Source organism: Amblyraja radiata, chromosome 3 (assembly GCF_010909765.2).
Source record: "Amblyraja radiata isolate CabotCenter1 chromosome 3, sAmbRad1.1.pri, whole genome shotgun sequence".
NCBI lineage: Eukaryota > Metazoa > Chordata > Chondrichthyes > Rajiformes > Rajidae > Amblyraja > Amblyraja radiata.
In genome coordinates this window covers 33,828,703-33,852,189 of record NC_045958.1, presented here as the reverse complement: position 1 = coordinate 33,852,189, position 23,487 = coordinate 33,828,703, and the positions used below count along the sequence as shown (strand labels likewise).

The window sequence follows — 23,487 nt, the reverse complement described above, 5'->3', positions numbered from 1 at the left end:
AACACCCTTTACTTTTTTTTTATTATTGATATTTCTTATTGTTTTTGTTTTTTATTGATCTTATATTATATATTATTTGAATGTAGATGTGAAGGATATTGTGTATTTAGTTTAAGAAGACATAGATGTGGATTAAGGTGGAAAGAAATTCTCATTGGATTGATGTCCGGGTGCAACGGGGAGCTGGGTGAGTCAAGAAGGCTACTCCAAAAAAAGCCGCCCTAATAGTAAAATGCATGATATAAAGGTGAAGACTGGGGGTGATGGAGTAACCTTCTGCAGTTGGAATGTAAAAGGCATTAATGAACCAATTAAAAGGGGAAAGGTATTAGCTCAGTTGAACAGATTGAAGACAGATGTCATTTTCCTTCAAGAGACTCATCTTAAAAAAGATGCTCAACATAGATTAACAGCTAAATGGATTTCTAAGGTGTATCATTCTACATTTATTCATAAATCTAGAGGAGTTGCAATAATTATTCGCAAAGGTATACCTTTCATACAAAGTTCTATTATAGAGGATAAAGAAGGCAGATATGTAATAATTACAGGGGAATTATATTCAAAAAAGGTAATTTTAATGAATATATATGCCCCTAATTTTGATAATCCATTATTTTTTAAGAAAATATTTAATAATATTCCTATATCCACTCAACACAATTTAATAATTGGAGGTGATTTAAATTGTACTTTAGATAATTATCTAGATAGATCATCCGCAAAAAGGAAAGCTGCCTCGAAATCAAGTAAATTCATAAATGCTTTTATCAATACATCTAATATTAAAGACATCTGGAGGTTAGATAACCCATCCGGACGAGAATATTCTTTTTTCTCGCCCGTACATGGAACCTATTCGAGGATAGATTATTTTTTAATAGATTCTAAATTACTTCCCTTTACGTATGATGCAAAATATCATAATATTATCATCTCGGATCATGCGCCATTAACATTTAAGATAAAATTAAAAGATATATCTAATAAATCTACTACCTGGAGATTTAACCCTCAGATATTAAAGGACAATGACTGTTGTAAATATGTGATGGATCAGATTAAATTATTTTTTGAAACTAATGATAATCCTGAAACTTCTCCATCACTATTTTGGGACACATTTAAGGCATTCATGCGTGGCGCAATAATATCCGCACAAGCACATTTCAATAAAGAAAATCGAAAAATAGAACAAAATTTAGAAAATGAGATAAAACGTCTAGATAATGAAAATATAAAACAGCCTTCCAAAGAGTTAAGTAATAAAATTGCATCAGTAAAATATAGATTAAATAAAATATATTCTAATCAAGTGATTAAACTTTTTCAACAAACTAAGCAAGTGTATTTTGAATTTGGAGATAAGCCACAAAAATTACTAGCACGACAGCTTAGAAAATTAGAAGATGAGAAGATGATACACGGAATTAGATCTGAGTATGGAAATATATTAATTACTCCAAAAGATATTAATGATAGATTTTTACAATATTATAAAAACCTTTATTCGTCAAAACTAACAGGACAAACAGATAGTATGGAAATATTTTTACAAGAATGTCAAATCAATAGCTTAGATCAGGAAGGTAGAGAATTGTTAAATGCTGAAATAACAGTAAAAGATATTATAGAATCAATTAGTTCGCTTAAGAACGGAAAAGCAGCGGGCCCAGATGGCCTGAGTGCAGAATTTTATAAAAAATTTCAAGATCTGATTTCCCCAAGATTACAAATAATGTATAGATATGCATATGACCAAGGAAAATTACCAGAATCTTTAAATGAATCCACAATTACACTCATTCCTAAAGTAGATAAGGATTTGGAAGATCCTGGATCATATAGAGCGATTGCCCTTTTAAATACAGACCAAAAAATATTAACTAAGGTCTTATCTAGGAGATTAAGTTTAGTGATCTCTAAATTAATACATTATGATCAAACAGGTTTTATCCCAAAACGTTACTCATCCCATAATCTCAGACGTTTGTTTAATATTATATATTCAAAAAGAATACGAGATACGGAACTAGCGGTTATATCACTAGATGCAGAAAAAGCGTTTGATCAGGTGGAATGGATGTATTTATTTAATATAATGGAAAAGTTTCAATTGGGGGATAGATTTTGTAAATGGGTAAGAATTTTATACTCGAATCCTATGGCAAGAATTTTGACTAACCAAATTTTATCAGCCAAATTCAAACTCTCTAGGGGATGCAGACAGGGATGTCCGTTATCACCCTTATTGTTCGCATTGGTGATAGAACCATTGGCGGAAAAAATTAGATCTGAACCTGAAATATATGGCTATAATACTGATACAACAATTAATAAAATTTCTTTATATGCAGATGATGTTTTGATTTATATTACAAAACCGGAAATTAGTATTCCCAACCTGCTAAACATTATAACTAAGTTTGGTGCATTTTCTGGGTATAGGATTAATTGGGATAAAAGCGAGATTATGCCAATAACAGGAATAAATCTTAATACATTACAACAATACCCATTAAAAGTAGTTACAGACAAACTTAAATATTTAGGGATTAACGTAACTAAAACTCATAACGCATTAATAAAATCCAACTATCCTCAACTATTAGATAAACTTAGAAAAAATATTTTATATTGGAAAACACTGCCTATATCCATGATTGGTAGAATAAGTGCCATAAAGATGGTATTTCTACCGCAGTTGTTATATTTGTTTCAGGCTATTCCTTTTTTTCTTCCGAAAACTTTTTTTAAAAAAATTGATAATATTGTCAATAGCTTTATTTGGGATTATAAAAATCACAGAATAAATAAAAAACATCTATGTAAGGCTAAGATAAATGGAGGATTAGCACTTCCAAACTTTTTATATTATTTTTGGGCTGTTCAGATTAAGAATATGAATTTCTGGTGGGTAAATATGGATCATGAACCGACATGGTTAAATATAGAAAAGGAGGACTGTCTACCTTTCAATGTAGGTTCGATAATTTTTGCACCAACGGAAGTACAAAAAAAATATTATAAAGACAACCTAATAATATATAATAATAGACGTATTTGGAAACAAATAGTTAAGACTCTACACTTGGATAATCTCTCATTTAGATTACCAATTATGAATAATCCATCGTTTAAACCTGCTATATTAGATGGGGGGTTTAAACAATGGGATGATTTAGGAATTACAAGGATAGAACATCTGTATAGAAAAGGAAAATTTCTTTTATTCCAGGAGTTACAAGATATTTATGGATTGTCTCCACAACATTTGTTTAGGTATTTACAAATTAGAGATTATATTAAATCCAATACACAAGATTATAAAAATAAAGAAGCAGGATTGTTAGATGATCTGTTTAATTTATATCCAAATACAGAAAAATTAATAGCCTATATATATAACATCATTTTGGATAAGGAGAATCCAATAACGGAAGTATATCGTCAAGCATGGGAAAATGAAATGGGATTGGCTATAACAAAAGAAAACTGGGAAGAAAGTCTACAACGAATACACCGGTGTTCATTAAACGCCAGACATATACTGATACAATTTAAAGTATTATATAGGTTACATTATTCGAAAACTAAATTAAATAGTATTTTTCCGAATCTCTCCGCTATTTGTGATAAGTGCAAGAAAGCAGAGGCAAATTTAATACATAGTTTCGTTACATGTCCTAAATTGAATTATTACTGGACAGAAATCTTTAAAGTTATTTCTGAAGTCATCAAAGTTAAATTGGACCCTAACCCAAAGCTAATAATATTTGGAATTCCGGATTTACATCTATCACTTACAGTAAATCAAAGAAATTTCTTTGATTACTGTTTAATAATTGGAAAAAAAATCATATTGAAATTTTGGAAGGGAACATTATCCCCCACAACCAAAATGTGGGCAACAGAGATGATGGAGACGTTACATCTGGAAAGAATTAGATTTGTCCTATTGGACAAGTATAATTCTTTTGAACAGATATGGTCTCCATATATACAGTATTTAGAGAAGTAGCTGTTCTTGGCAACACAGCTCGACGTGCACCCTGCGGGATTTGGTGAGAATAATTCATTTTTATATTGGAATTACATATATGTCTTTATTGATACTATCACTTGTAGTAGTGTTATTAATAATACATATTGTGGTTACTAAAAATGTTTTTTTTTTTTTTTTTTTTTTTTTTTTCGTTTCTCTTTTCTTTCCTATATATAATCAAATTATTATTTAATCACTCTCTTAATGATTTATTCTTCCTCTATTCTTTCTCTATCATTATTTCTAAAAAAACAGTAGATAAGTATTACTAGTGTTTTACTTAATGCAAATTGAATTAATTTGATATAAAGTTGTTTGAAGCATTGTAATTGATTACCTTTAATAAAAAAATATATTACATCAAAATATAATTTATAATTAATAAGTAAAGAGAAAAGATATGCAGCTCTTTCACCTGGATTATGCCAATGTTACTTTGTGTTTTCTCCTTAAATTTACTGATGATATAAAGCGCCATAAAAGATGACAACCGTCTGCAAAGTATCATCGGCAGGTTAAGCAAGTATATGGAGGGGGAATATAATGTGAGCAAAATGTGAAGTAAGAATAGAAAAGCGTTTTTTAAGGTTTAAGAAATGAATAAATGCTGGTGTATGGACCTTGGTTTGTGATTCACAACTGAAGAAAAACCCCAAACAGTTAGGAAGGTAAATGGAATGTTATTATTGATTGATAGGTCATTGGCGTCCACAAATAAGGACATTCTGATACAATTGTGCAGAATGATGCTGAGACCACAGCTTCGGCACCACATGCAATTTTAGTTTCCACGGAGACAGTACGATGCAATGTTACTAATTTTATTCCTACGATAAAGGTTATTCTTGGAGAATGAGGGAATAAGTTTCAGCTGTTTTCACAAGAGATTGAAAAAGATTGAGAGACATGAAAAGATAGGTGTTGAAAATATCATTCCCCAGATTCGAGTGTAGAACTAAAAGTGACCATTGATGACATGCGATTTTTTTCCTTTTCCATATACTGAAAATCTTAAGAATTTTCTGTGGCGGAGGGCTATGGATGAGAATACTGAACACTTAGATTTTTGGGCTACGATAAAAACTGATGTATGGACCGGAAAGGAGAGTGAACTTAAAATAGAGCACCAGCCACAATCTCATTGAATTAGGGGAGAATCCTCAAGAGACTGCAATGACAAGTAATTTATAGGTGCTCACTGTGTATTCTCTGATCTCAAGTTTGTTTCTGGATATCAAAATTTAAAATTTTTCTGCAAGTGATGCTTCATTAAATTGCTTAATTTAATTTGACAATGCAACTTTTTTTTAGATGTTCTGGAGTTAATACAATGGCAATCTATCCATGGATCCATCAATTTAGTAACAACAAGCGTTCAGCTGATCAGATTCGACCTGTCTATTTTCCTGATGTTGATTCGCACAGTCTACCATCTTATGCTACCTTTTCCATGACAGCAGGAGATTTTCAGGAGATATATACAGAACCAAGTAAGCATATCAGTTATTGAACATTGTTATTTGTAGCTCTGGTGTATTTATAACTCAAATCTACTAATGGACTGTCGATCAATTATATTAAGAAACCTTGTATCGTTAAACGTGTCATTTTAATGCTAAAGTTGGTAAATATAATTATATTTTTAATACTTACTGACCTAGATCAAGTTGACACTTATCTGATCTGAATTTGAAGAACCATGTTCACAGGCCTTCGATATCTTCAAGCCTGGCCAGCAAAGAGGCCTCATGACAGTTTATTGTGACCTTGAATGTTTTGTCACAGGATGATGGAAACATATGTATCGTTAACTTTCAAAGGAGATTTAGATAAATGCATAAAGATAAGCATTTTGTTGACAGCATATGACATAAATTTGCAGGTGATACCAAGATTGCTGGGGTCGCAGACTGTGAGGAAGGCTGTCAAAAGTATGCAGCGGGGTCAGCTTTAGGAATGGGCAAATAAATAGCTGATGGAGTTTAAACCGAGCAAGTGTGAGCTGTTGCACATTGGGAGGACGAATGTAAGCAAAGGATATACAATTAATGGCATGACCCTTAACGGTCAATAAATAAAATAGAATGGTAAAGAAGGCATTCAGTATGCTTGCCTTCATTACTCAAGGTATTGAGTGTAAGCGTGAGGAAATCATGATGCAACTTTATAGGACATTGGTTGGACTGCATTTGGAGTATCGCGTGCAGTTCTGGACACCCGATTACAGGAAGGATGAGGAGGCTGTGGAAAGGGTGCTGAGGAAGTTTACCAGAATAATGCCTGGATTTGGGGTATTAACTGCAGGGTGAGGTTGGATAGACTTGGATTGTTTTCTCTTGAATGCAGGAGGTTTAGGGGAGACTTGATACGTATATAAAATTATGAGGCACAGATATGGCAGATAGTCAGAACCTTTTTTCCCCAAAAAGGACGTTTTGTTACCCAGTTAGTGCCTGGAACGTGCTGCCAGATGCAGTGGACAATAGACAATAGGTGTAGGAGTAGGCCATTCGGCCCTTGGAGCCAGCACCACCATTCAATGTGATCATGGCTGATCATCCTCAATCAGTTCCCCGTTCCTGCCTTCTCCCCATAACCATGTTTAAGAGCCCTATCAAGCTCTCTCTTGAAAGTATCCAGAGAACCGGCCTCCACCGCCCTCTGAGGCAGAGAATTCCACAGTCTCACAACTCTCTGTGTGAAAAAGTGTTTCCTCGTCTCCATTCTAAATGGCCTACCCCTTATTCTTAAACTGTGGCCCCTGGTTCTGGACTCCCCAACATCGGGAACATGTTTCCTGACTCTAGCGTGTCCAAACCCTTAATAATCTTATGTGTTTCACCAAGATCCCCTCTCATCCTTCTAAACTCCAGTGTATACAAGCCCAGCCGCTCCATTCTATCAACATATGACTGTCCCACCATCCCGGGAATTAACCTTGTAAAACTATGCTGCACTCCCTCATTAGCAAGAATGTCCTTCCTCAAATTTGGAGACCAAAATTACACACAATACTCGGACCCTGTACACCTGCAGAAGGACCTCTTAGCTCCTGGTTGAAGAAGATATGATAGTGCCATTTAAGAGCATTTTGGATAGCCATAGGAATATGCAGGGATTGGAGGGATATGAATTATGTGCAGACAGATAGGAGTTGGTCTTGACACCATGTTTGGCACAGATATTGTGGACCTAAGGTTTGTGTGTGTTTGTGTGCTGTACTATTCAATGTTCCAAGAATATTACAAGGTAATGTAAAGAGCAAGGGTGAGATTAATTATTTAGTTCTCATGCATGAGCAATAATGTAATTGGATTATTCTATTCTCTGTTAGAATTGTGAGGGAAATCTGCTCTCCAATTCTCAAAATTGTTCTCCTATATGTATGTATGAAGGATTTCTTTACAATTGGATGCAGCAGTTGATCTGAAGAAAATCAGTAGGCCCAGAAACTAGTGATTATTTACAGGATTGCAAATGGTTTATCTGTTCGACACACTGTCCATAAACGAGGATGGTGTTTGGTGCTAGAAAATGGGCTCAGAAGAAACATAACAAATTATTGGGAATACTTTGATGTATAATCCATAATGTTTTTTGAATCTGAGAAACTTCGGCCCTGGTGGCTTTCGTATGTATACATTTCATAAAATGAATATGCAATAACTGTTACAATTAGGAAGCCATTTGGCACATTAGCTTCTGATGCAAAAGCATTACCATTTTCAAAGTGTGCGATCTATGCACAACGATTGTCCCAATTTTGTGCATCCCGTAAAATTGTACCAGTTAATTTATTATTTTTCCTGATAATAGTCTGTAAGAAGATAATGATAAGTGCCTTTAGAAAGGAGATGAGGAGGAATCTAGTCAGGGTGATGAATCTGTGGAATCCATTGCCACAGTCGGCTGTGGAGGCCTTCAGTTGGTATTTTTAAAGAGGAGATTGACAGATTCTTGATTAGTAAGGGTGTCAAAGCTCATGGGGAGATGGCAGGAGAATGGGGTTGAGAGGGAAAGCTAGATCAGCCATGATTGGATGGCAGAGTGGGTTTGATGTGCCCAATGGCCTAATTCTGCTCCTATAACATGAATTTATGAGCTGGCTTTTAAGGCAGAAAAGTAAATGAAATTTAACTGAGAAGAGTTTCATTTCATACTTCTCTCTGTTAAAGTTCATCCACTGTACTGCCTTAGCCGGCTATCTCTATCTTCTTACATACTATTATTATGTTCATTCATGCTTACTATTCTTTTAAGCTTTGTGTAAATTTGGAAATTTAAATCCATACCTGATATCAGTAGATCACCAGACTTACAAAAAATACAGTGGTCACAACATCTCTCTCGAGGATACACTGGTGCCTGCCACACTTCTGTTTGAATAATGGCTACTCACCAATATTTCCAGCATTCTGTTCGTGCTGCTACCGACCATTGAATTTCATGGGCATCATTTTCTTAATCAACTTTTTCTGTGAAACTTTGTCAAGTTCCAACTGAAAGTCTGTGCAAACATTTACTGCATTCACTTTGTCAGGCTTCTCTGTTATCCCAGCAAACGAAAATCAATTGGGTTCTTCATACAATTACCTTTTAGCAATAGTGTGCTGGTTTTCAGTTTCAATTATTTTATATTCTCTTATTTTGTTTCTGAAACCTTCCCATGACTGGGTCGACCATCTTGGAGGAGTGATCACATGTCTCTCTTTGATCAAATATGTCATCTTTGTCATGTTGTACAACATTGTAACCCCCATACGTATGACAAGCCTTGCAGCAACATCCACTCCCACTAATGCAACAACATAGATCAGGTACTTGAGCAAAGTAAAAAGTGCTGCGGGCTAGGCAGCACTGGTGAAGTAAAAGGACAATATTCACGAATCTGAAAAAGGTCCCGATAGATGCTACTTGAACAGTGGCGCAGCAGTAGAGTTGGTATCTTACAGCGAATGCAGCGCCGGAGACCCGGGTTCGATCCCGACTACGGGTGCTATCTGTGCGGAGTTTGTACGTTCTCCCAGTGTCCTGCATGGGTTTTCTCTGAGATCTTCGGTTTCCTCCCACACTCCAAAGACGTACAGGTATGTAGGTTAATTGGCTTGGTAAATGTAAAAATTGTCCCCAGTGGGTGTAGGATAGTGTTAAGGGCCTGTCCCACTTGGACGACCTAATCCACGAGTTGAGAAGACCATAGACGAGTTGAAAAAAATGTCAAGGTCCGAAATAAAAGACCTCCTGCGACCTCCTACGACCTCCCTCGATCTCGGTCTTCCACACCTAAGACCAACTACGACTAGCTACGAGTGGAAAATGATCACATGATAAAATGATGTCATGTTCGCATTTTTTTTCTCGAGCCAGTTACTGACCGACTATCTACGACTACCATCACGACCTACTGTGACCTACCTACGAGTAAAAAGTATCAATTTTTTCCATGCCAACCTTTTTTTTACTCAAGGACATTTTATATGAGGCTGGAAAAACCGCTGCGACCTACGCCACGAGCACGCGGAGACCACTCACGAGCATGAGTAAGAGTTACGAAGACCTCGTGGCGGCCATGCTGCGAGTATGAGTCAAGGGAAAACTTGGCAGAGGTCGCCAATTAGGTCGTGAAAGTGGGACAGGGGCTTTAGTGTGTGGGGATCTTTGGTCAGCTTGGACCCGGTGGGCCGAAAAAGCCTGTTTCCGCGCTGTATCTCTAAACTAAAAGAAACCGTTAAGTTCCTCCAGCACTTAGCGTTTTGCTCAAGATTCTAGCACCTACACTTTCTCGTGAATCTAGATCAAATACTTGTTTACTTAAAGCATTGCTAGCCTTTCTTGCACATCCATACCAATTTTTGCACCATTCAGTGTAATGTAACAATATGACTTTGTAGTTGTCTACTTCCACATATTTCATTGAGATTTTGGCAGCATCTACTTTGGTGCGGTCTTGTATAATGTGCTAATTTAGTTTTCCGGTTGTCTCTTCTTTCTCTATACACAGGTATGCCTATGTTAGAGTTATGATTTAGTAATATAAATTACAGCAACTGCCTCAGTGCAACTGATCCAAAGTTTTATAACCTTTATTTTCTGAGCATTAGATATTTTTATAAAAGTGGAGAAAATGTTTGCATGAGGTTTCTTATTTTACAAATGGAAGCTCACTATCATTATTTTATCAACAGATTCATGGGATTGTGTAGCAACATGTTTTTTTATTGACACAGCCCATAATGTTGTTGACTACATTGAAACAATATGGAAGATTCTGAAACTTGGAGGAATATGGATAAATCTTGGTATGTACTGTCTGAATAACCTGTTAGCCATTGTTTGCTCTTTGGTAACTATCTAACCTAATAGTCATCAATAAATGTTACATTGCAAATGAACATATATCTCAGGGTTTAAGACTGAAATGTTTTAATATTTGAATGAGTCTCTGGGATTCATTAAAAAAAACTACAGCAGCATTAGCTGTTTTAAAACATTTCCATTCTTAAACCTCTTGTGTATAAATTAATGCTAACATATCATGAATGTAGTTACTGACGAAATCATTCTTTTTGTATGTCTTGTTCTGTTTTCTCCAGAAATAATGATCACAACTGCCTTGATTCCTTGAGGGTTAGCCATAACAAAGTAAAATGTGAACATAATGGTATCTGCATTAATAAATGTACTACAACAATATTAAATGTAACAGAGCACTAGTGGTATTTTAAATTATGTTCCTCTGATGCTTTTCCACCTATTTCCTTATATAGACAACACAAATACTTCGTGCAAAGTGCAAAACCTGATAAAGAAAGCACCTTGAAGACTCTTTGTAGGTGACCATTATTCTGCAGATTGTTTTATTTTAATTTTTAAAATATTTTAATTTTATAAATAAACTAAGCAGATTAGAGAAGTGACATAAACCAAACTGTATATCTTCAGGATGAATGCTCATTTATGAACATTTTAATGATTTGAATGGAGAAGAAAGTAAATACTGCATCTTATTCTCCTGAAAGGAATTCTGGGGGTATATTAGTGGGGCAGCTTCAGGCTACAATAGAAATACAGTTTGCTCAGATGTTTACATCAAAGTAATCATTTTTTAAAGCCAAGGTTTACATTGAAAATATATTGCAGAGATATATTAGATAAATGTTAAATATGTAACTAAGAAAATGTGCACTATTCAATTTTAAATTGTTTACATTCAAATTACATATTTTTTTACATTTTTCCCAACATAATATATTTTGTTTTCGAAGGGCTAGAATTAAATATTTTCAAATTAATGTTTTGTGCTGTAGATTGTATTAAAAATATGCATTAGTATTAAAGGTAGAACTAACATTATTTTAATAAGCTTTCCTAAGAATGCATAGATGAAAATTACCCTTGGACCAACAAGGCTATTTTTCCATACATTACGCTAACTAAATTTAATATTTATTTCCTTTACTGCCTATGACTCTTCTGATATCTGTCTAATTTTTAACCCATACTATTCATTATTTGGCAGTTAATTTTTGTAAGTATTTTTGAGGTTCCAGTACTGCAGAAATCATTTTATTCCATGCTTTTCTATATTCTCTTTTTTAAACTCCTCTTTGCCAATCATTTTAAGTTATTAATACAACTTTGCTTTGCTCTATTGGTAAGTCGGAAATTCTCTTCACATTTCTTAGTTTTGTTCATTTTACTCTTGAATTCTGCATTTCTCCCCCAAATTAAATTGCCGTTTTATCATAAAATTATCTTAATCATTAAGCATTTTATAGATCTTGACCAAGCCTCCCTTTTTATCTTGTGAACAACACTTATTCATAAACGTTTTTTCTCGGATGCCTTCACGACTTGAAGTATCTTAACATTTGGTACTCTTCTCTAAATTTTCTATATTGCATTTGTCTGCTTTGAGATGAGTACAGGACTTTTAAATGGTATTTAACAAATCTAATAGGATTAAAGTGTTTTTTGATGTATTCAGACATTTTCGGGTGCATTTTCTTTCCATACAGACAGTTCTGTTAACAAAAAATGAGCAATTGACTGAAAATAAAATATTTTTTCAGTCTGATGTATCAGAAGCCAGATTTCACGAAGTGAAAGTAGAAATAACATTTTAGTATCAGTGCCATCAGTATTTAGTGCCATTCTATCAATATCAATAATTATTAATATATCACATTTGTTTTAACATAATGAGCATGGGAAACAAAACAGTATGTATCTTTTTTGAAATGTAGATCAAAATTGCTGTATTTCTGGAAAGAAAATTAAACAGGAATAGTAAATATTTTTTATTTGATTTAAATTTTAATTACATTTGTGAACAAAGGAAAATGTTCTAACATTGAGTTCAAATTTCTTATCTTCAATCCTGTTGCTGTGTGGTTTTTCCCAAAATCTGCATTTTGGAATTCAGGCATCGTTTTGTAGACATTAAAACAAATTAACCAAGTTGTAAAAGATTCTAGTTGACATTCCTAAAACACATTCTTCGCACAATGAAATTTTGCACCAGAAATGAAATTGAAGCTTACCCGCCCTTTCAGCCTGAACTTTCATCTGAAGAGTAACATTATTATACAGTGCCCTCCATAATGTTTGGGCCAAAGACCCATCATTTATTTATTTGCCTCTGCATTCCACAATTTAAGATTTGTAAATTTTAAAAATCACATGTGGTTAAAGTGCACATTGTCAGATGTTATTAAAGGACATTTTTATACATTTTGGTTTCACCATGTAGAAATTAAAGCTGTGTTTATACATAATCATCCCCCCCCCCCCCCCATCTCATTTCAGGGCGCCATAATGATGGCTTCACAGGCGTTTGTAATTGCTCAGGTGTGTTTAATTGCCTCCTTAATGCAGGTATAAGAGAGCTCTCAGCAGCTAGTTTTTCCTCCAGTCTTTCCATCACCTTTGGAAATTTATAATGCTGTTTATCAATATGAGGACCAAAGTTGTACCAATGAAAGTCAAATAAGCCATTATGAGACTGAGAAACAAGAATAAAACTGTTAGAGACATCAGCCAAACCTTAGGCTTACCACATCAACTGTTTGGAACATTATTAAGAAGAAAGAGAGCACTGGTGAACTAACTAATCGCAAAGGGACTGGCAGGCCAAGGAAGTCCTCCACAGCTGATGCCAGAAGTATTCTCTCTATTATAAAGAAAGAAACCCAAACACCTGGCTGACAAATCAGAAACACTCTTCAGGAATCAGGTGTGGATTTGTCAATGACCACTGTCCGCAGAAGACTTCATGAACATAAATACAGAGGCTACACTGCAAGATGCAAACCACTGGTTAGCCACATAAATAGGATGGCCGGGTTACAGTTTGCCAAGAAGTACTTAAAAGAGCAACCACAGTTCTGGAAAATTGTCTTGTGGACAGATGAGATGAAGATTAACATTTCAGAGTGATGGCAAGAGCAAAGTATGAAGGAGAGAAGGAACTGCCCAAGATCCAAAGCACACCACCTCACCTGTGAAACACGGCGGTGCAGGTTTATGACCTGGTGTGTATAGGTGCTGAAGGTACTGGCTCACTTATCTTCATTAATGATACGACTGATGGTAGTAACATAATGACTTCTGAAATGTATGACACATCCTATCTGCTCAAGTTCAAACAATTGCCTCAAAACTCATTGGCCAACGGTTCATTCAACATCAAGACAATGATTCCAAAAATACTGCTAAAGCACCGAAGGAGTTTTTCAAACCTAAAAAATGGTCAATTCTTGAGTGGCCATCAATCACCTGATCCGAACCCAATTGAGCATGCATTTTATATGCTGAAGAGAAAACTGAAGGGGACTAGCCCCCAAAACAAGCATAAGCTAAAGATGGCTGCAATACAGGCCTGGCAGAGCATCACCAGAGAAGACACCCAGCAACTGGTGATGTCCATGAATCGCAGACTTCAAGCAGTCATTGCATGCAAAGGATATGTAACAAAATACTAAACATGACTACTTTCATTTACATGACATTGCGGCGTCCCAAAACATTATGTTGCCCTGAAATGGGGAGACTATGTATAAACACTGCTGTAATTTCTACATGGTGAAACCAAAATGCATAAAAATGGCCTTTATTAAAATCTGACAATGTGCACTTTAACTACATGTGATTTTTTTCTATTACAAATCTCAAATTGTGGAGTACAGTGCAAATAAATAAATGATGGGTCGTTGTCCCAAACATTATGGAGGGCACTGTATATACTATAAATCTATCGGTTTAGACGAAAATGCAAAGCAACACTGCTTATTTCTGGGATTAAACCGTCATTGATTATGATGCCATTCATATCGGTTTGTTGTATTATTTCTGAATACCTCTATCTCTTGCTTTTCTCTGCCACTGTCTCTCATGCAAACCTAAATATCAAGGTTTAATACTATTTTTTAATGCTATTAATATTCAAGTAACCTTATATATTCATTTTGTATGTATAAAAATTGTGGATTTTTCCATCCATTGAACCTGCTGTGATTATTTTATTCATTTGATTCACGGTGGCTTTATTCACTAGCAACTGTGCTCTCTCAATGAAACGAAAAATAATTTGCAAAGAAAATAGTCATTACAGGCAGAGGGGGAATTATCCCTTACAGCTCCCTTAGGTCATAAGAAGTATTCTATAAGGCACTATTGATCAGGAGCTATATTGTTTACAATCGCACCAAGAGTTCCACCAGAGCCATAACTTGTCAAGCTATTTTTTTTAGGTTTTCAGTGGGTATACAACCTGGGCCAGAAGCATATTCAGTGGTTTTGCAGTCACCTGAAAAAAGAAGAGTTTCTAAACATCTAACCTACTTTTTAGCAATGTGCAATGAATATATATAGTCCAATTTAATTTAGCCCAACTAATAGATATAATTTGCTATGTTATATATAGCCTTAGTTCTTTAATTATTTTAAATATCTCTATTGCATCATCTTTGTACAAATAGATTTTGTAAACTTATCTGGCTATGGTATAATAAAACATTGGGAAAAAAACTCAACAGGTGAAGAGGCAATATGTGTGTGCAGCAAAACAGGTCCATGGCCTTTGCTCAGAACTGGAAAACATTACCGTTGCAATAGATTTTAAAGAAAGCACTGCTGAAGAAAGCAGATTGGGAGATGAGGGAAGCTGTGTGATAGGTTGGGAAGGAGTTATTTGAATGGCAAAGTGCAGGAATGTACAAGGCAAAAGGGATGTGGTGCAATATATTAACAAAAAGTAGAAATGGTCTATAGAAGCCAAAAATATCACAATTTGTTCAAATCAAGTAAGAGCAATAGTTAAGACCTGGAATTATTTGTTGAGTCTGGATAAATGAGATACTGATCCTCCAGCTTCTGCTAAGTTTCTTTGGAGCAATGCAAGAGACTGAGGTTAGAGAAAACCGGAAAGACATAAATTAAAATGACCAGCAATCCGAAGCTCGGGGTGAAGCTTATATTATGTAGAGAGGTGTTTAGCAGAGTGATTGCTCAACCAGGAAGTAAAAGAGAAGGGATTATTACGAACCAAAAAGGATAACATATTGCGGTATATTATGTGGGTAGATTTCTAATGAATAGTTTGGAGCTATCTTCACAAAGATGCGGATGTATCTGAGGTTGCAGATAAGGAAAATTAGTGTGAAATATTAGACAGGATTAACACAGTAGGAGAAGAAGTATTGAGAGATTAAGTGATTTTGAAAGAAAACAAATTGCCAGGCCTGGATAAACTATATTTAAATGAACAAGAAAAAATGTAGAGGGCTTTGCTACAATTTTCAATGTCCTTAGCTACAAGAGTGGCAGCAGAGTATTAGAATATGGCAGAATGGCAGAGTAGGCTTGATGGGTCAAATGAACCTATGAAAATTGTGATGTTATTTTTAATGGGCAAAGAGGACAACAAAGTAATCACATGTACGTTAAGCAGCAGTGGCCAAATTATTGGAATAAATTCTGAGGGATATTATAAACCATCATGTAGAAAGCCATTAATTAATCTAGAACAATCAACAAAATTTGTCTGGCTATCTTGATTGAATTTTTTAGGAGGCAATGAGGATGGTACTTAAATTGAGCAGGTTTTTGACAAATATGACAGGCTAGTTTAAATAAAAAGAAACCGGTGGAATCCAAGGGTGAATGTCTAGAACTGTATATGCCACTAGCTGAACTATTGTTTGAATGCAGTGTGAAGTTTTTGTTACTACATTCCAGGAATTATGTGATTGTGGTGGACAAGTTGCAAAGATGTTGCCAGGACTGGAAACATTTAACAGGAAAGATTTGAAGGCTGTTATTTGGATATGAGAAGACCAAGACACTGAGTAAAATTTCCTTCAGCAGAAGAATAAAAAATATTGGGGCATACTTTTATCATAATTTCAAAATGCATGAGCAGGGAGATGAGCAAAATATGTGTGACGTAAATGTTACATTTTTTCAGCCTGTTTCTGTTGTCTAGGTCTTTTTGTATACAGCCTTGGACAGCTCCGATGTCAAGGAATTGTATATAGAGTTTCACGGTCATAAGTAAAGGTCCCCACTTATAATTAATGTTATTCCTTTAATTAAGACGGGCAGCAGGGATAGGTCAGGTAACTACAGGCCAGTGAGCCTTATGTCAATGGTAGGCTAATTATGAGAATCAATCCTATGCTCATTTAAAATAGCAGGCGCAGAACAGGGATAGTCAGCATGGTTTTGTCCAGGTGAAATCTTCTGTCACTAATATAAAGGTGATTTTTTTGAGAAGGTAACTAAGGTGATTGATAAAGGTAGGGCACAGGATGTCATGTATGAAGACTTTAATACAGTTTTTGATATGATCCTGCAAGATAAGACAGTTGACTGAGGAAGTGCAGTAGGCCTTATTTATTTGGATTTTAATTAAGCGATTAACAAGGTCCTGCAAGGTAGGCTAGTCCATGCTGGGTTAAGATACATGGGATCCATGATGAATGAATGAATAAGTTTAATGGCCAAGTATTCACATACAAGGAATTTGCCTTAGTGCATTAATAAATTAGATCTAAAATTGGTAAATTAGATCTAAAATTGACCCGGACATAGAAGGCAGAGGGTAGTGGGAGAGGGGTGTATTTCTGACTGAAGGTCTGTAACCTGTGGTTTTCTACAAAGATCAGTGCTGGGACCTCTGTTTGTAATTATGTATAAATGAAAATGAAGGTAGTCTGATCAGTAAAGTTGCAGGTGACACAAACATTGGTGCAATTGTGGATAGCAAGCATGGTTTTTTCCCCCCAAAAATACTAGAGGGCATAAGGTTAAAGTGAGAAGCGGAAAGTTTAAAGGAAATTTGCAAGGCAAGTGTTTTTACACAGAGATAGGTGTCTGGAATGTGCTACTAGGATAGGTGGTAACATAGAAACATAGAAATTAGGTGCAGGAGTAGGCCATTCAGCCCTTCGAGTCTGCACCGCCATTCAATATGATCATGGCTGATCATCCAACTCAGTATCCCGTAGCTGCCTTCTGTCCATACCCTCTGATCCCCTTAGCCACAAGGGCCACATCTAACTCCCTCTTAAATATAGCCAATGAACTGGCCTCGACTACCCTCTGTGGCAGAGAGTTCCAGAGATTCACCACTCTCTGTGTGAAAATAGTTCTTCTCATCTCGGTTTTAAAGGATTTCCCCCTTATCCTTAAGCTGTGACCCCTTGTCCTGGACTTCCCCAACATCGGGAGCAATCTTCCTGCATCTAGCCTGTCCAACCCCTTAAGAATTTTATAAGTTTCTATAAGATCCCCTCTCAATCTCCTAAATTCTAGAGAGTATAAACCAAGTCTATCCAGTCTTTCTTCATAAGACAGTCCTGACATCCCAGGAATCAGTCTGGTGAACCTTCTCTGCACTCCCTCTATGGCAATAGAAGCAGGTATGAAAGCAAAGTTTACGAGGAATTTATACAGGCATATAAACAGACAGGGAATAAAGGGATATGGACCATTGGGATTCAGATTTGTATCCTACACACCAGTGTTCAATGAAATTTCTTGTTTACAAGATGCTCACAGAGAAATCCATATAATACAATAATGATAAATACAACAATATAATAAAAATGACAAGTGCATTGCAGCAGAATGGTGCAAGATTGTAGTGCAAAACAATATTAAAGCACAGTAACAGAATAACCAAGTGAGGTGGAGGTAAGAGTAAGGGGACATGGCAGCACCTCGTCTGATAGCAGTGGGGAAGAAGCTGTTCTTAAGTGTGGAAGCCCGCGCTTTCAAGCTCCCATACCTTCCAGTATGTAGAATAGGGGAAAAAGAATAACCACAGTGGTAGGCATCCTTGATATTACTTCCAGTCTTCCTGATGCAACACACTGTGAAGATGGACTGGACGGAAGGAAATAATGAGCCAGTGATGGACTAGGCTGTGTTCACTACTCTGGAGGTATAGATGGTCAAGAGTAGAGCAGATAGTTGCCCTATCAGACTGAAATGCATTCCATCAGAATGCTATCTGTAGCACATCTGCATAATTTATTTGTGGACATGCCAAATCTTCTCAGAAGCCTATGAAAGTAAATATGCTGATGCACTTTCTTGATCAATTTGAAGGGACCAGGTTAGAATGTTGGTGATATGGATGCTTAGGATCTGCTGGTGAAGAGGTCCAGAAGCCAGTTGCAGGTGGAGGTCCAAAGGCCAGGACCCAGCGTTCATAGATGAGCTTACTCAGTATTATGGTGTAGTCAATAGATAGCAACCCTGACATTAGTATTCTTACTGTCAAGGTGATCCTGAGCTGAATGTACAAGAGAAATGGCATCTTTTGTAGATCTATTTCTCCTGTATGCAAATTATAAGCAGTCAGGATGATCGTTGCAGATGAGGGTTCTGATCAGTCTTTCAGAGCATTTCATTATGGTTGATATTTGAGCTGCTGGGCGATGGTCATTGATGCAGGTCAATTTATCTTTTCTTGGGGACGAGAATGATGAAGGCTTCCTTGAAGCAGATGGGGACAGTAGACTGTTGAAGTGAGAGATTGAAGATATCGGCAAAGACTGTGGCCAGGTGATTTGTACACAATTTTAGAACCAGTCCAGTGATGCATCGTTGTCAGAGATCTCTCCCTATTTCGGCTTGTCCATTACTATGGAATGTTGATAAACAGAGAGACTTTGAAGTCCATAGTCCCCTTAAAATGTTAATACAGCTTGATAATTTAGGGATAAGCCATATGGCATACTTGCCTTCATAGGTCGAAGCATAGAATGTTATTTTGGAAATGTTCAAAATGCTGATTAGACAATACTGGGGGTATTGTATTCAGTTCTGGTCACCACACCATAGTGAATCTCCTCTGCAGAGTAAAGTTCCTAATATTTTAATTAAATTTGAAGTCTTCAGCTCTCAGAACAAATTGGATCGGCTGGGTTTGGCTGTAGGGGTGACTTGAAAGTGCTATACAAAATTAAAAGAAATAGAGAGGTTAGATAGAATCCTTTCCCCATGGTGGTGGTATCAAAAATAAGATGACATAGGCATAAGATAAGAAGGGAAAGTTCTCTGCTCGGTTCACTCTGAATTTGCAATGTATTGTTTTCTCTGTCATTAAACTCACTCTCAAGAGAAAATCAATTGTACAGTGAACAGGTCTCTCTATTTAGGAGCCACAAATGCCACAGCATTACACCTAAAATCAGAAGCAACAACTGTACATCAAGTGCACAAGAAATCGGCATCTCTTTTTGAGATCATTGCCCGCTATAGTCTGCACCATAGTATCACCAAACAGACTGATGCTAACTTTTACCGATGATCAAAACAGGAGCTATCGAATAAACCCATTATTTCAACCTGTTAGTTCCCCACTGATTTTTTTTCTGATCCCCACTAAGACAGAAAAAAATGACATCAGCTCAGGGTCTGATACAACAGTGTTGCTCGTAGCCCAGTTTAGCCAGCAAAGCCCTCTTTACAACTGCTGTCCCACTGACTAATCCAGCAATACACTAATATTCCCTACCAATCAATATTGCTGAATCTTCCATTATATCTTTGGATATGGTGGAATAAAATTAGGATGTGGCAACCGGGAAATCGGCAATATTGACCCTTGACCCCATGTCACAATGGTATCAGGTAAAAAAGTGACGTGAAAACATTCTATGTGATCACCATCTACCATTCCCCTCAGCTACTGAATCCATATTCTTCCATGTTAAACAACACTTAGAAGATGCAGCAAAAGCACAACGTCTACTATGGGCAGGATAACTTCAATATTCATTACCAACATGGCCCAACATTTGTTTTAGTAATTGGACTGCATAGCTATGATCCGAGCAACCTGCCAGACGAATCATTAGGAAGGTTAATACTCCTTGATCTGGTTCTCATAATTAATTATTGATGATGCATCTCTCCAGGAGGGCATAAGTAGAAGTAATCGCTGCCCAATTCTTGCAGTGCCAGCATTTCCCATTTACACCAAGGAGATCATCAATTGTTTGGCACAAAATGAGACAGATTCAGAACAAATGCATAATTGGTCATGCACCTGGCCAAGCTATTGAAGTACATTTCATACACAAAATAATTTTACAATATTAGTACTGATGCAACATTATGAATAATGGATGGTTATCCCACCCATGAACAAAACTGGAAAAATCCAATCTGGTTACTTACCATTTAGAACATAGATCAGGACAGCACAGGAACAGGCTTTTCAGCCCACAATGTCCATGCCGAACCTGATGCTATGTTAAACTAGTCTCTTATGCCTGTACGTGATCCATATCCTTCCAATTCCTGCATATCCATGTGCCTATCTAAAATTCTCATAAAGACCATTTTTGTATCTGCCCCAGGCAAGCTGTTCCAGGCACACACCATTCTGCGTCTTAAAGCTGGCCCGCACATTTAACCTTTGCCCCTCTCACATAAGAGCTGTGTCTTCTAGTTTTTGACATTTGCACCTGGGGGGGGGGGGGGTTCTAATTGTCTGCCCTATCTATGCCTCGTATTTGTATATACTTCTGCCTAGTCTCTCCTCAACCTCTAATGTTCCAGAGAAAAACAATCCTAGTTTGTCCAACCTCTCCTTATAGCAATAACGTTCTAATCCAGGCAGAATTCTGATAAACGTTTTCTACATCCTTTCAGATACCTCCCAACCTTCCCATAATGAGGCAACCAGAACTGCATACAGTGCTCCAAATGCGGTCTAACCCATGTCCTATAAAGCTGATGGCCACCAGTCTCCAATGAATAGGCTTAGAAGGGCTAAGAGGCTGGATGTAAGAATCTTAACAGGAATGAGAATGCTGATCAGAGAAAAGATCTGGTATGCAGAAGATGAGTCCTGGCTAAGAAAGAGGATGCAGAAGTAATAGACGAAGAGCTTGGCATGCTGTAGTTAAAAATTCAAGTGTTTACGGCTAAATGTTCATTTAATAACCTTCCTTTGAACTACTTCCAGTTTCCATATCACACCACTTAAGAATTATGATCTGAGTGCTAATGTTTTCAACTTTTTGAAAACTCTCAGAAAGATTTGGAACAAAACATTTGGACAGATATATGGATAGGAAGAATTTAATGGGTTATTGAAATTAGATGTAATTTTCCAAATATAAACCCATTTTCTTAATCTTAGCATTTTTTCTCATGCTCACTTCACAACCCCTTCATTTCATCTGCAAACTTATCAACCATTCCTCCAAAACCAACATTTGTTATTAATAAAGAAAATAAATATTGGTAGACTAATATTTGGTCTTTGTGAGGATACCTTTTATTGGGTTTTAATAGTGCACAGTGTATGTGATTGAAATGACAAGTTACATATTTTGAATGTTAAATCAGGGATATTGAAGATTTAATGTTCATGATTTCATAAAAGGCCACATTAAAAGTTCATGTTTTGGTGCTCAATCTACAAAGAAGGGGTTATATCAGAAGTGTTTTTATTAAATTACAATATACTAGATTTGTTCCTAGGTTCATATAATAACAGATATAGGAATGATATCCAAAGTCAAGATTATCTTGATTAGCTCATACACTGCAGATCCATCAAATCAAACATCCATAATGGATGTAATTGCAAATGTTCTCATGCTATCCCTGAGCTAAGCACATCTTTTTTCGTTTCATTACTCCTGTTATTGACTTTGGCAGTCAGCTTTCTGGAAAAAGTAAATATCTCCCAGAATACACTCTCATCGTAGAATTAGCACAGGTAATATTGATTCTATTGCCAATTCTTCAAATTTAAACCATAATATTTAAAATAATCATTTTTTCCTAATGTCGGCACAGGATTCGTGTAGAATATTGCAAATGGTTTACATTTTAAATCAAAATTAATTGGGGGAAAAAAAGACTATGAATCCCAAGAAGGAGCACTATAACAAATGATGTAAACTGGTGTTTGATTGGTAGATCCAAGGAACATGCTGCTTTACATCTAAAGGATAGATTGATTGTTAGTGCTTATTTTAAATGCTGATTATACTTAGAAACAAAATTAAACAGGTCACAATAAAAGCAATGATCAGGGAGCTGTGTAGATGCAGGTAACTAATCCATGAACACTGAATACCAACTTTGTTTCAATTATTTATCAAATATATAAGAATTTTGAAGATGAATCTCAGCATACTCTAAGTAGAACAGTGTGATAAATTTTAATGCATTTTTCTAATATAACAGAAATCACAAATAATACCCAATCTATTACAAAGCTCTCCTTTATTGACCACTTTATATGCAAACTTCTCTGCATGTTTGCGGTGCCGTGAGCCATCTTATTTCTTATCGTAAATTAATTGATCGATTGCTACTTAAACCAAACAATTTTTTCCTAGGTCCATTGCTCTATCATTTTGAGAATATGGCAAATGAAAAATCAATTGAACTGAGTTATGAAGATATCAGGCATTGTATACTTGAATATGGATTCAACTTGGAGGTAAGAACCTTGATCATACATAATTTTAAGAATAGATAAGACCACTATGGATATAAAAGTCAATCCCTTTGTATAGATTAATTTATGCACTACAGTTTGCACTATATCCTTTATATTTAATTACCCTCGACAAGGATGAGAGAATGAGGCAACCCATGCATGGATAAAAATGTTGTCATGACTAACGAGAGCCATTATTTTGTATAACTTTTAATTACCAATCTTAGTAAAACCCAAAAATGAAAGTCATAGCACTGGCCCATTTTACATTAATTGAAGGATATTGTTGTTCGGTCTTGAATTGGAACAAAGTATTGAGTCTCTGTATATTAATATTGGATTACAGTCGTCAATGTCAAAATCAAAATCATATTGACTTGATCAACGCCACATTTTTTCTTCATTTTATCATCCAAGTTGATATTTTAAAGATCTATGGACTTCTGATATAGAATCTGTAGAA

The 23,487-nt window shown here is 35.9% G+C and overlaps 1 protein-coding gene across 2 annotated transcripts in view; it reads left to right on the top strand.

Annotated features, from left to right (window-relative positions):
- carnmt1 (carnosine N-methyltransferase 1) overlaps positions 1–23,487 on the top strand; it is a 52,632-nt gene that overhangs the window by 16,404 nt on the left and 12,741 nt on the right. Inside the window, exons 5-8 of one of the 2 annotated variants that reach the window (XM_033017560.1) lie at positions 5,357–5,535; positions 10,231–10,344; positions 10,813–10,874; positions 22,921–23,026. In XM_033017560.1, the coding sequence (XP_032873451.1) occupies positions 5,357–5,535; positions 10,231–10,344; positions 10,813–10,865 (346 nt within the window). In that variant the 3' untranslated portion in view covers positions 10,866–10,874; positions 22,921–23,026. Of the gene's footprint in view, positions 1–5,356; positions 5,536–10,230; positions 10,345–10,812; positions 10,875–22,920; positions 23,027–23,487 lie in introns of those variants that run through there. The other variant, XM_033017559.1, reaches the window with a different exon arrangement.